Source organism: Frieseomelitta varia, unplaced genomic scaffold (assembly GCF_011392965.1).
Source record: "Frieseomelitta varia isolate USP_RPSP 00005682 unplaced genomic scaffold, Fvar_1.2 scaffold_912, whole genome shotgun sequence".
NCBI lineage: Eukaryota > Metazoa > Arthropoda > Insecta > Hymenoptera > Apidae > Frieseomelitta > Frieseomelitta varia.
In genome coordinates, this window is record NW_025110715.1 from 798,873 (window position 1) to 811,849 (window position 12,977).

Below are 12,977 nucleotides of genomic sequence, written 5' to 3' on the forward strand. Positions count from 1 at the left end.
CACGAGCACACGACGTTGCGGCTGATATTACGTTAGGTCGATGGATAGTTGCATGCATCTCGTTGAAACGTGTCCGGAACGTTCTGTTAAGCCGTCGCGTTTGAAGGACAAACTAGCTTTTAATTAATTCGACAGTTCTTGCGATGAGTATAGATAAGCTATCTATTCAGAGTTTCTAATGTAACGTAGATGTGATTCGTATCCATAATTGAAGCAGTCAGGATAGACTCGCTGGCTCCGAAATGATATGATTAATCCAGAGATTTCGATTTCAACGTCGCGATTAATAGATTGGAAATTTTTATGCATGCAGGTATACACGATGTGTCATGCGTAAAATATACATTCATATATATATAGGTAAAGATGTGTAAAATATGTAAAGTGAAGTATAATTACGATACTTGGTGGATGAAATATATTAATACACTTGTATTAAAATATACGTATTTAATTTCGTGTGATTGTCAATGTACAATACAATGTAATATAATATTTGAAATAAATACGTGATATTATATTGATAATAAAATACAACATAATTTCTACTTTGGTATAATCAAAGTACTCGTTGTGATACTCTGGTAAATCTCTATTTAAATTCTACTTCTTTATCTGTTTATTCATAAAAGTATAAATGTGTACAAAATTCCGTATACATAAATGTGGAATTGCATTAAAAATATACGTATTTAATTTCGTGTGATTGTCAATGTACAATACAATGTAATATAATATTTGAAATAAATACGTGATATTATATTGATAATAAAATACAATATAATTTCTACTTTGGTATAATCAAAGTACTCGTTGTGATACTCTGGTAAATCTCTATTTAAATTCTACTTCTTTATCTGTTTATTCATGAAAGTATAAATGTGTACAAAATTCCGTATACATAAATGTGGAATTTTGCAGCCTTTTGTTTTCTCTAATCTTCATGAACCAACTATCCCGATCAAACGGGAGTACGTACCTGTGCATTTTATTCACTTCTTCCGTATATTAAAACGCAAGTACCCTCAGAATTTAAGGATTTCGCAATCCGTGCCGACTCAGGTGGAAACAATAATCTATCTATTAAATCTCCTCCTCCTCCTCCTCCTCCTCCTCTCGTCCACTGGTCCATTAGCGTACAGCCATCAACTCGAAGAGAACTCGAGCGCGTATTTTCCATTTTACCAGAACGGTAATGTCAGTATATCTCGCGTTGCGACATCGATTATCATACTTGACATCGCCTAGCTCTATAAATCCATCGCGTGCTCGCGGAGGACCGTTACAGGTCCTTGAAGAGAAAATCCGTTCCACTCTCGTAACCGCGACAACAACCGTATCACGGCGCGATAAGAAACGACGAGCAGGAAGAAAAAAAAAAAAAAAAGAAAAAAGAAAAAGAATTGGCGGTCGGTCGAATCAGGCCGGTTGACTTGTTGATCGCCGTACTTGACAGTGAACCGATTACGTCTGCATAATTGCACGCAGTCGGCGCGTTACGCATTGTTATCTCATTGTTTCGTCATTGGTCGACAGGGATCGAGTGAAACATTTTAAAGTTTTTAATTAGTCATCACTGGATAACTGTGATTTCTCTGACTATTCTGCTTTCTATTTCGAGAAATTTGTTACGTAGGTGAAATGACGAAATAATGAAATTGTTGTAATATTAAAAACAATGAATTAGCCGTTAATGAAAGTAATTATATGTCCAATGAAACACTTATCGTGTACACTTTTGCACTTTATTTGTTTTCTCGGAGGCAGAAGAAAGTTCCAAGAATTTTCATTAATGATCTTCTATCTCTTTTAGGTTATTAGATTAAGAAGAGATTGATTGGTAATATTCAATTATTCAATAACCGAGATTTCTAAATTAGCTAATAATGTCGATTCTCTTTCTTGGCACATGATTACCTTTCAAATAAATTCCTTCAGTACAAAAGTTTGTAAAATGCTAGAGGAAATTATATTTTTCTGAGGATTAGATACACATGCATACTGTATTTATTCTAACGATCCTACAATTATCTAACAATCCCCATTTACTAAACGTTAGAAAAATACAATCAGTAAAATTTCGTGACGATTAATTACAGTGGTTATTTGCTACACTGTTTCATTTATTATTTCATACCCTTCAATTGCAAAGAGTTAAAAATCAACGTATGTAATAAAAATGAAATTTATATTATTCAAAAATGATCGAGACACTCCGCGCAGATTACAAATAAGAAACTCGATGAATAAGCTTTCTCACAGTGCGCACAGTCTCATTCGATTCTTATTCTTCGAGAATTTCTTCGCGTAGGTGTTATCCGACGCACAGGTGGATCTACACAGGTGCAAATCTTCCTCTCGCCGTTTCTACGATCCACAACTGTGCACAACGGCAGAGGTATGCGTTGAAATATTCATGACGCGGGTGCTAGGAAGGAAATGGAGCCCGCGCGTTGTCTCTAAGCGCGTCTCTGAATCGCGCGCGCTGTTTGCAAAATTATTCGTACGTGTCTTTTTTTGTGTAGGACGAAACAGGCCGCTGCGAAACCGATGTATCGATCGTTTGTCGATACCAGTTTGCAGATTCGCCGTGGCTTTTGCAAGGCATTTACAGAGATTAATCACGCAGAAATATCCCGAAATGTCCGAAATTTTGACAGTTCTGATCAAGCTCTTTGAACGAAAGTTCCTCTTTGCCATCGACAAACTATTTTGTGATTGCAATTTCAAATTTTCGTGACCGCAGAAACGTAGCCTGATGCAAAATTTGTACTCTGTTTCCATTATATTTTTGCGTATTGTTGCGATATTTTCTGCATCTTTCCAGCTCGAACTTTTATATAAGTTGTGATTACAAAGGGGAATTGTTAATTTTGTAGATTTTCATTCACAAGTCAGCGGACAAATTTAATAAAATTGAGGGTATAGGTGCAATTTTAAACAAATTTTAAACATTCTATGTTTAAAAATGTATATTTCAAGTTTTATTTCAAAATGTCTTCGAAATTAAGAAAATGGATCATTTTGATGTGCAGCTTGGGGAGTGCATCGATATATCCATAGACTCGGAAGTTACTAATTTATATTTTAATTTCGGAGTATTTATATATTTATTTTTGATATAAATATTTTTATATCAAATTTTTTACTATTTTTACCGATAAGATATTACTAACAATTAGATAAATGTAATAATAAAATTGAAACCAAAATAATATATAATCATTTTGTTCAAAATGAACGAGTGTCTGGTCACTATTTATGGATGGAGGAGAAATTAGATAAACATAATATCAAGGACAGAACATAATTTATTTCATACAATTAACTTATTAAGGGCCAAAGTTTTCCAACCAATTTCCACCATCAAAATTGTGAAATTGCAACGAAAGGGAATGCCAAGGATTCGTTAACATAAATATTTTCTTCGTCGTTGTTTCTTCCACGTAGGTTTCACGGTCTCGTCAAAATTGAAAGAAATTTATAATAACATCATGAGAAAGTATCTAACTCTGGTCCTTACTAGGTTAAATATAACATAAATTTCGTTTGCGTAAGCGTATACGTTTCTGAGTACATGTACAGGCAGTGATCTTGGATATACATTAAGGGTAGTGTGTAAGCAAGTGGTCTGTGTAGTATTAAGTATGGTACGAGGTATGTCGTGCAGCGTTGTCAGTTAACTAGCCGGCGATGACCGCTGTGGATGAAGCTCCTATGACCGCAGCACTGGCAGCGGGACCAGCGACGACTGTAGCAGGGACCGCGTGACCAGCAACAACTGCAGCAGGGCCAGCCACGACCGCTGCTGGAGCAGCTGGGCCAGCTACGACCGCTGCTGGAGCAGATGGGCCAGCCACGATCGCTGCTGGAGCAGATGGGCCAGCTACGACCGCTGCTGGAGCAGCTGGGCCAGCCACGACCGCTGCTGCATGACCTACGACAGCCGCTGGGGCTGCAGCTACTATTGCAGGACCTGCTACCACTCCTGGTGCTGGTTAATAAATAAATTTATTTATTTATTAACAAAACTCTTATCTAGCTGGAGAAAAATGATACGAAGCAGTGAACATGAAATTCTTTCGTACTACTTAACTTTTTCGAGGCAATGATTTTATTTCAGACGAAATTTTGTTTGTTGAGTTGAGTTTACGCATTTCAATATTTTTCTATATTATATAATTGAAATTATAGACAGTATATATTTCTTTTATTTAAGTTATATATTATATAATTACGAAATGCAATAAAATAATTTTGTATTATCGTTCGGAATGAATGTAGGAAAATCGAAGAAGTACTACTTTTGAAGAAATTTTGTTTTTGGAAATATCTCTAGTTTAACAATGCAAGACTTTAATTCAAGACACTCGTTGTTTCATACAGAAATAGTACATACGATAGTGATGTGAAAGTAATAAAATGTATCTCAAAAAGTAGTAACTTACCAGCAATGACTGCTGGACCAACGAGGCTCGGTGCGGCTGAGCAAACCGATATGATCGATACGAGAAGGGCCTAATCAACAAATTGTTAAGAATCAGCATTATTGAGATCATTACGAATTAAATTAAACGCGATGTGAATCAAGCAGTTTAACTCGTTATTGGAAAATGCTTCTTCAGCGCGTGAAATTGAAAAATTGAAAAATCTGTTGAAAGTTCTCGTCTTGTGCGTTGGAGAAGATATTTTCCAATGATAAGTAAACTGTTAACAAGTTTCAATACGTCCAATACGAAGAAGAAGAACTTAAACAAATTCCAATAACTGGCCGCCATAAAATTATAAAGTTCCAAAATTACAAGTTCCAACAACGTGAAGTTAGAAAATCTTTAAATTTCTACAACGAGCAACTTCGTCACTTCAACTTCGTCATTCGAAATGTCATTTAACCGAATCGCAAAACAAAGTTACGACGAAGTTACCAACAGACAGAAATAAAAGAATAATGAAATTACTTACCAAGTATTTCATGATTGCTGCTTTGTTTATATGAGCAAACGTTGTTGTATCTGTCGAGTTAATTGTAAGACTGTCAATTACTTCACGACACTCGCTTTTTATACTCAGCTCTGACCCTGAATATCTAGCTTTCTCGACATTTTTTAACCAGGAAAATGTCACACGAGTAGCATTGTTAGCCGTGACCTATCTCTCCCAGTGAAAGAATTTCTACGCCGCGCATATTTCCGCAAGCTATTAAAATCTACGTCGGAGACCCACCTCTGGGTAGTTGCGTCGCGCCACGCGGATTAATAATTGCATCCACCCGGCCGTGGTGTCGTGACTGGCAACTCGAATGTGTCCCATAAGTCGCGAGAAATTCGCGAGAACCGACGAGTTACCTCGTTACGGAATTCACCTCCACTTACGCTGTTTGATTTAAGTACTCGAACTTGTTGCGGGCCATCTTGATCTCGCGAGTTGGAAACGTCGCTCTGCCACGATTATTCGCTAGGGTGTGTGCTCGTCGTTCCTCGGTAATTTGTCGCGACGAACGTAGATAGTGTCGAGTGCTGTTCGAGGGTTTGGATCGACGCCCCGAGGGATGCAACTGGTGCAGATCTGAGAGATGATTGAATAAAATGCGAACTGAAGATCTGAAGATGTATGTATTTCACAAAACGTACACTGTCATTTTCAATATTAAGCACTTGTCGCGGAATGTAACATTTTTCAATTGCGTGTTAATTGTTAATACGCTTAAGATTTTTCTTGTACAAATTGTTTGAATTGTACTTGATTCTTCCAGTTTTGAGATAGATGGAGCATTTGTTTCGAGACCTTTGAGCAGAAGGAACGTTTTTAACGAAGAACTAAATATATAGGATAGAAGAATTCTATCGAACGCTTTTTAACCGCTTGCGCTGGCAACTGATTGCGGACCATAACGAGTGACCGTATACAATAATTCGTCGCTTTCATTTTGAACGAAATCACTGGATAGAAATTATTAAGAAGTAATAAATTTATTATTTGTTTTACCTATATAGGTTATACTTATATTAATTTATTATTTGTTTATTATTTATTATTTGTTATTTATTATACTAATTTATTATTTGTTTTGATTGGGTTATACCGGACTAAAACGTTGGTACGATATCACTGAATAAAAATTATTGAGAAGTAATAAATTTATTGTTTGTTTTGCCTGGGTTATACTTAAATATATTTAAAACCGAGGAAATATTGGGACAAACAATTCTCAACGTGCATGGCACGTCGTTCCAGCGCAAGAGGTTTTAATCGCATTAATTCTTCTATTGCGTCCTACATTCAAGTTTCTCTGATTCTTTGATATTCTTCGCGATGTCGTATTAAATTAATCCCTGAGCTTGTCGTAACGGCGACATTAAAAATAATTAAAATAATTCGTCGACTTCGGAACAATGTTCTGGTTGACAGAAGCGGCGTGATCACGCTTCACGTGGTTCATAACATTCGTCAACATCGCTCGGTTTGAACGTTGAAGTTTCGGACGCCGGAAGATCTCGAGCAATTCCAACGTCTCGTCGGATCCATACGGAACCACAGATCTCGGCGGAGGGAGCAAATAAACGTTTGCTTACCAACGCGAGGGTTGAAAGTCATCGTGCTGCTCCACCCGCTGTTCCACCACTTGAATTTCATATTCGTCGTATGGAATTCACGTCTCTCTGTTAAACGGCTGTCGTAGAAACCGTGGGACGTAACGACTGGCCCGGTGTACTTGTTGCTGTCCGCTCATGGACCGACCTGCCTTTGAAATGCTAATGCATCTGGTGCTAATAATTTCCTCCAGCTACCCACGGCAACTGGAAACTGACCGAGTTTCGTTCGAAGAAAGAGAAATGAAAGAAAATTACGACTCGACGTGTATCTTATGTCTTCATTGACATTTTCGTCGAGGGTTGATACAATTGAAAACAGAGACTAGAGCCAGAATAGATGGAGAAGATTTAGATTATAATTGAATCATTCAACTGGAGGTTTTGTATACATCTTTCTATCCGTGGAAGTAATATCTTACCAGTTGTTATTTTGTGGACAATTATCTATAATATTGATAAAATATTGTACATATTTTGTATTTTACATTTTGTTGTTGTTGCTCAAACGTTTCTGTTCGAAACGAAGCTGTTTTTCGTGCTTTTTGGACAGTGTATTATCTGCTCTAATTTTCGTATTTCCCTGGCTTTCGTACATTTGCATGATATTATTAAATTGCAAGCTTTTGTGCAAATTCGTATTTCTGAAAGTACAATTGAAAACTGAAGTTCCGGTGGGAAATTGTTTTACGCGGTGAATGCTTCCGTAATTTGGAAGCTTTCATATATTTGAAAGTTTTCAGTTGAAAGATTTTTCACATTGCGTGCACCACGTGTGCATTTTTCTTTACGTCGGAAAACTCGTGGTCTATTCACTATTTATTCCTTCATTTGTATTTTCTGCCTTGCCGTTATGCATCGTCATTTTTAATTTTTCGTCGTACGATCGCTTATAGATGTGCTTATATTATTCTTTATATAATTGTATAAATGTAATAGCATAATGTATGAAATTTTATATTCGTAATGAAACAATTCGCCCTAATGTAACAATTATACACCATTGGCGTAACAATTCATGAAGAAATGTAAATGCAACGGCGGCCACGTTGCCCCATGCATAAAGGTGCATGTTATAATGCTCAGTTTGCCACGACGTTACATCAATTATTACAATCCACTTGGTGAATATTCAACATTACACTTGCAGCATCCACGCGAAACAGCATAATGAGGAGGAGAGAAGGAATCGCGGTTGAAACGAAATTATTTTCGTTATAAATGAATAATCATTTGAACAGAATATTTTTGAAACTGTATACTTGGCAGATCTCGAGCAAAATCTTAAACGGCGTGCGTAATAATTTCAATTTGTGTAACAACACATAGATGTTGTACCAAGAATGATTTATACTGTATACGAAATCTATAATCGTTGGTTTATTTATGCTCTTGACTGTGAATGAAGAGAGACAGAGGGTTAGCGAACAAAGCTACGCTCGGATATCATCAGGCACGAATAGAGAGAGTGAATACTCGGCTGATTAGAGCAAGGCGTTCAAGCAATTTCCTATAATTACTGGCAAAGGTGGACAGGTATCGTCCCACAACGTACTGTCAATCGTACAATAGGCCGCGAAATACAAGAGGCCGGCCACACCACGATGTCGACGATTATATTCCAAAGCTAGAACAATGCTTTACCAATCGGTGTCGTTTATAATCGCGGGGCCCGTATTACAATCGCTACGCTTTGCTTTGACCAATCGATTGTGAAATTGTTAGGAGACAAGATCACAGAGGTATTGAACGGAGATTTCGGTGAAATTTCACAGACGTTGAAGATTCGTCGAAGGCTTCTGACATGGCGTATTCCGTGTTGGTCAGTCGCGAATTTAAATTGACAATTGATATTCTTTTATTCACCGGAATATAAAATACTGAGAGGTAGATGTAAGAAACAGAATCACATCGGAATGGAATGCTGTCAAAAGTTACGTACAGGTAAACTCAAGTACACTTGTTATGAATTTTTAAAATTTACGAAAAAACCTTCGACACCTTCTAAATTAATTTATGTGCCATTCTAAATTTCTTCCTATGAAAAATTACGAATTTCGAATTTCGACCAGTTATTAATATTACAATATTTATATTATTATTATATTATATTATATTATATATATTTATATATTATATTATTATATTTATATATTATATTATATATATTTATATTTATATTTATATTATTATTTATATGTTTATAATATTCGTTTCAATCTATGAAAATCATTGAAATAGATTATGAAACAGAATCTCTTCACAATATAAAATTTAGTACATGAAAAGGTATTGTTCTATATTACTCAAGCTTGTTTCCTTATTAATTTCGATAATCGAGATCATCATTCATATTTTCATTACATACAACGTTAGAATATTAGTCGAAATCCGGCACATGGTCAAATATGATTATCCAGGTGGTCGAATTTTGGATGGAAAGGAAATGGGGAGTATTCGAAGAGTCGGTGGTTTGAACAAACAAGCATTGTTTCGCAAATTTCAATTGTCTCGGGTAAATAAGTTCGTTTAACGTGTCCTCGAGTTCGGGCGAAACAAAAGACTAAATGTTGTAATGAGGACAATGGCGTTTCTCAAAGTTTCAAGCACGGAAATGTTCTGACGATGTAATTGCGACTGGTGCGTTAAACCGGCGCGAAACTTTCGGGTATTGTCTTTCTACGCCAAACAATTAATGAGCCTAAATGTGTCAGATGTGTCAGAGCGAAGAAAAATATTTTTGGCGAAACAATTCTGGCAAATTGTAAGAGTCGATCGAAGTTACAGTTATGAATGTATTTTCTGACACGTGATGATGGTACAACTAAAAAGGAAATTAACAGACGTGAAAATTATGAAAGGATAAGATTTTTTTTCATTTATGACGTTTTCGAGGAAATTTGTCAATTACACAATTATAAATTTTTTCTAGCTGTTTGCATCGCCAATTAGAAAACACTGTGTCGCTATTCAGACACTTGCATTTGTGTATGTATATTATAGAAAATATTTCATCAAGATCTAAATTATCATGACTGTTAGACTATAAATTTTCACGCAATTTCATATTCTTAAGGATTGAAACTGGATGAAAAAATCATAGAAAACACTTTCGATAGTCAATATATCTTCTTATAATACAAGTATTATATGCAATTCCTAAAAATTTCCAGTCCATTTCCAGTGAACATGCTGTTCGAATATAAAAATGAGAGAAAGGACAGTTGTAACTAAACAGAACAGTGAAAATTCCTCTCCAAAGTGGCATGCGTTTATTATTACACAATATAAACATATAAACGATACATTGTTATGTACACGGAATACATATAAAAGATAGAATGACGGAGGTACTAGCGGTAAATGACGGAGATCGTGGCGCGTGGTCGGTTTTCAAAATGGCAGGCATCGGAGGAGATCAGTCGAAGATGTCATTGTGTTGTACGGGTATCCAGCGTGAACCATGCGATTACCAGTGTCCGTCGGCACGAAGGATGCTTCCAACACCGGCTGGCCCAGCCGCTATGCTACCGGATGGTCCCGCGATCAGTGCCGGAGCTGCGATGGGTCCAGCGAGAGCAGCTGGACCAGCTGCAGGTCCAGCCAACACCGCTCCTGCGAACAGATAATACGAAATTAATACGAAATCTGTTGTACAGCAAGGATTACATTCGTAGCCAACGTCCAGTAGTGTCCAATTTACCGAATTCGTTCACTCGGATCCTATTATGCGAGTCAATGCCACGTGGTTTGTACAAGTGAGTATAAATCTAGTTACACGAGCATCAGCTCTTGTTACACTTGACGAGAAAATGGCAATGGAAGAAAGAGATAGCGAAAAGAGTTTCATTGGAAGTACGTACAATGAGTATACATCTTGACGATATATTTAATGATTTCTAAAAATTTTCTATTCTGTGCTGAATGTTAATTGATGTCACCGAATATTGGTTCTATTTCGAAATTTCTAATTTGAATTTTAAAATACAAAATAATTTAAATTAATGTAATGCAATTATTAATGCAAAATTAAAATTGTGATGTAATGCAAAAATTTCTACAGTCATCTATGAACAGTGTGTCAAGTTATTATTTGAGAATTTGGCTCTGGAAATTGTAAGAATTGTATTGATTTGGTACTTTGTAACAATCAGTCTTTGGCGTATCACGATCTTGTCGAAAGATTTATGTCCCCGCATAAATCTTTCATTCTGTTTGAAAGGCTATAAATATATATACTGTCGTATTACTATCTCAGTATTAATAACACACTCCGAACACTTTATTTTCAAACGTATTTACTTTTGGCTCTCAATTCCATAATTCACAAAATGAGAATTATAAACATTATTATTTCCGAAAAATTTATCTTCAAACCGATTATTATTTATACTGTCTCCATTTAATAAATAAAACCATTTTAAATATTATTGAACATATTCAATATTATGGGATATTAATTATTGAACGACACGATCGTTGAATATTAATCGTACGGCTGACTAATGAACTCAGAAGAATCTGAGAAGCAAAATGGCGCTGACCAGTCTAACTTCCAGGAAGCTCAATCGTGCTTACGTGTATTACGATAACACGAGATAAACGGTGCAAATTGCAATGAAGCCGCGATAAAATACGGGCATTCGAAACGAATGAACGTCGCGTAGATGAATAGAGATCGAGCTACTACCACGCGTGGTTGAATTTATTGTCCATTGTCAGAATCGCGTTCGCGATATATATGGATCGTTGTGCGTTCGTAGTTTAAGCAAACTGTTATATGGAGATATACGGAACTGGTTTGCCACAATGTCTAATCAAGACTGCGAAAAAAAAGGGTGTCAAATCAAACGTTATCTATTTCGGACTATTTACTCTAAAGGTCAAATGCACGCATGCTATTGACAAGCACAGTTTCTCCCGTATGTGATTTTTTGAGCGTTCGAAACTAAAATTTCGTTTACTTAGACAGGAAGAAAGTTATTATATATAGTTCGCTGCGTGTATGTAGTTATTTACGTAAAATTGTATATATTGTAGATATTTGTTCCAATCTAAAGTACTGATAAAATTATCCATTTTCTGCAATGATCTGCACATTGCACTCGTATGTAATACAAGTATAATTAAAAGTTGAGAAAAATAGTAGTTGGATTATTGTAATCTAACGAACTATTTTCTTATTTCTATATATCTGATACAATGTAATGAACTGGATTTAATCTTATACTCGATTGTCATCTTCGATTATCCAACGAATTTTTCAACGAATATACATATATATATATGTAATATGACGGACAAGAAAACGTTGAAAGTTGGTACTTGTTGTAAATATAGTCCAAGAATTACTAATTTTCAACATCAACATTCTATTTCGAGATGCACATTACACACTCGTTGTTCCTGTTGATCGCAATCAAATTCAATTCCATAAAACTACGTTATTTCCCAGGTATCTCGGCCAAGTATCTTTCCAACGAATCTTCCATCCTTGTGGAACGTGCTCGTGTTTACTCACCCCATGGTGCACCCCAGGGAGCAGCGACAGCCGGCCATGGTGCAGCAGCGTGGCCAGCAAGAGCTGGCCATGGTGCAGCAGCGTGGCCAGCAACGCTGCCAGAAACTAGCGAGGGACCAGCGACTGCTCCGGTTACCACGGCACCGCCATCAACAGCTCCCGACAGGCGAGCAGGTCCAGCTACCGGTCCAGCAAGGGCCGCAGGTCCCACGATCGGTCCACTGAGTGCAGCTGGGCCTAGCAGAGGGCCGGCCAAAGCAGCCCCGGGTGCCAAGATCGCCGATGGAGCTGCAGTCGCTACCGAGAGGGCAGCGACGAGGAAGACCGCTACGAGGGTGCACATGTCGCCAATTGTTTCTTGGAAAGGGCTTGCTAAGCTAGCGGAATAAATCTGCCTCGATGCTGGCTGCAGTGGATGTGCTGGTATCTGGCTGGTTGGATGGTGCTTTTATAGGGAGCATTGTCTGTGATCGCTCCCGCCAACCCCAAGGGCGGGGCACAGGACACGCCAAACATTCTTCGCGCGTGGCCGTTTCCCCGGCTTATCGGCATTGAGACAACGTCGGTCGAGAAAACGGCGGCGACACGCGGCCACACAAACGCTGTTTAACGCCTCGTGCCAGCCCACCACCTCGCGCTGTGGTGGTTTCCCCGGAGGTCGCCCGCTCTCGATTCAACGTGCCCGTTGCATCCGTTTCAGACCGCGGCGGTGATTTTTCTTTACAATTGCCCCCGTGTCCTTGCGTACACGGCAGAACACGGCAATTCTATCGAGCAGAAAGATCGGCGCGTTGATAGAACGTAAGTTTGACTGTTCGAATGGCTCGAATCGTGGGTCTAGTCACGGTCCGGGGAATTTTGTGGTT

At 37.6% G+C, this 12,977-nt stretch overlaps 1 protein-coding gene across 1 annotated transcript; it reads right to left on the reverse strand.

Moving 5' to 3' along the window:
* Positions 1–3,293: 3,293 nt before the first annotated feature.
* LOC122537493 (ice-structuring glycoprotein-like) lies at positions 3,294–12,550 on the reverse strand. Its single transcript, XM_043670687.1, has 6 exons — positions 12,112–12,550; positions 10,064–10,205; positions 6,083–6,086; positions 4,963–5,148; positions 4,449–4,518; positions 3,294–3,994 (listed from the first exon to the last, which is right to left on the reverse strand). The coding sequence occupies exons 1-6, from the start codon at positions 12,452–12,454 to the stop codon at positions 3,684–3,686; spliced, it is 1,056 nt and encodes a 351-aa protein (XP_043526622.1). The 5' UTR covers positions 12,455–12,550; the 3' UTR covers positions 3,294–3,683.
* Positions 12,551–12,977: the final 427 nt, after the last annotated feature.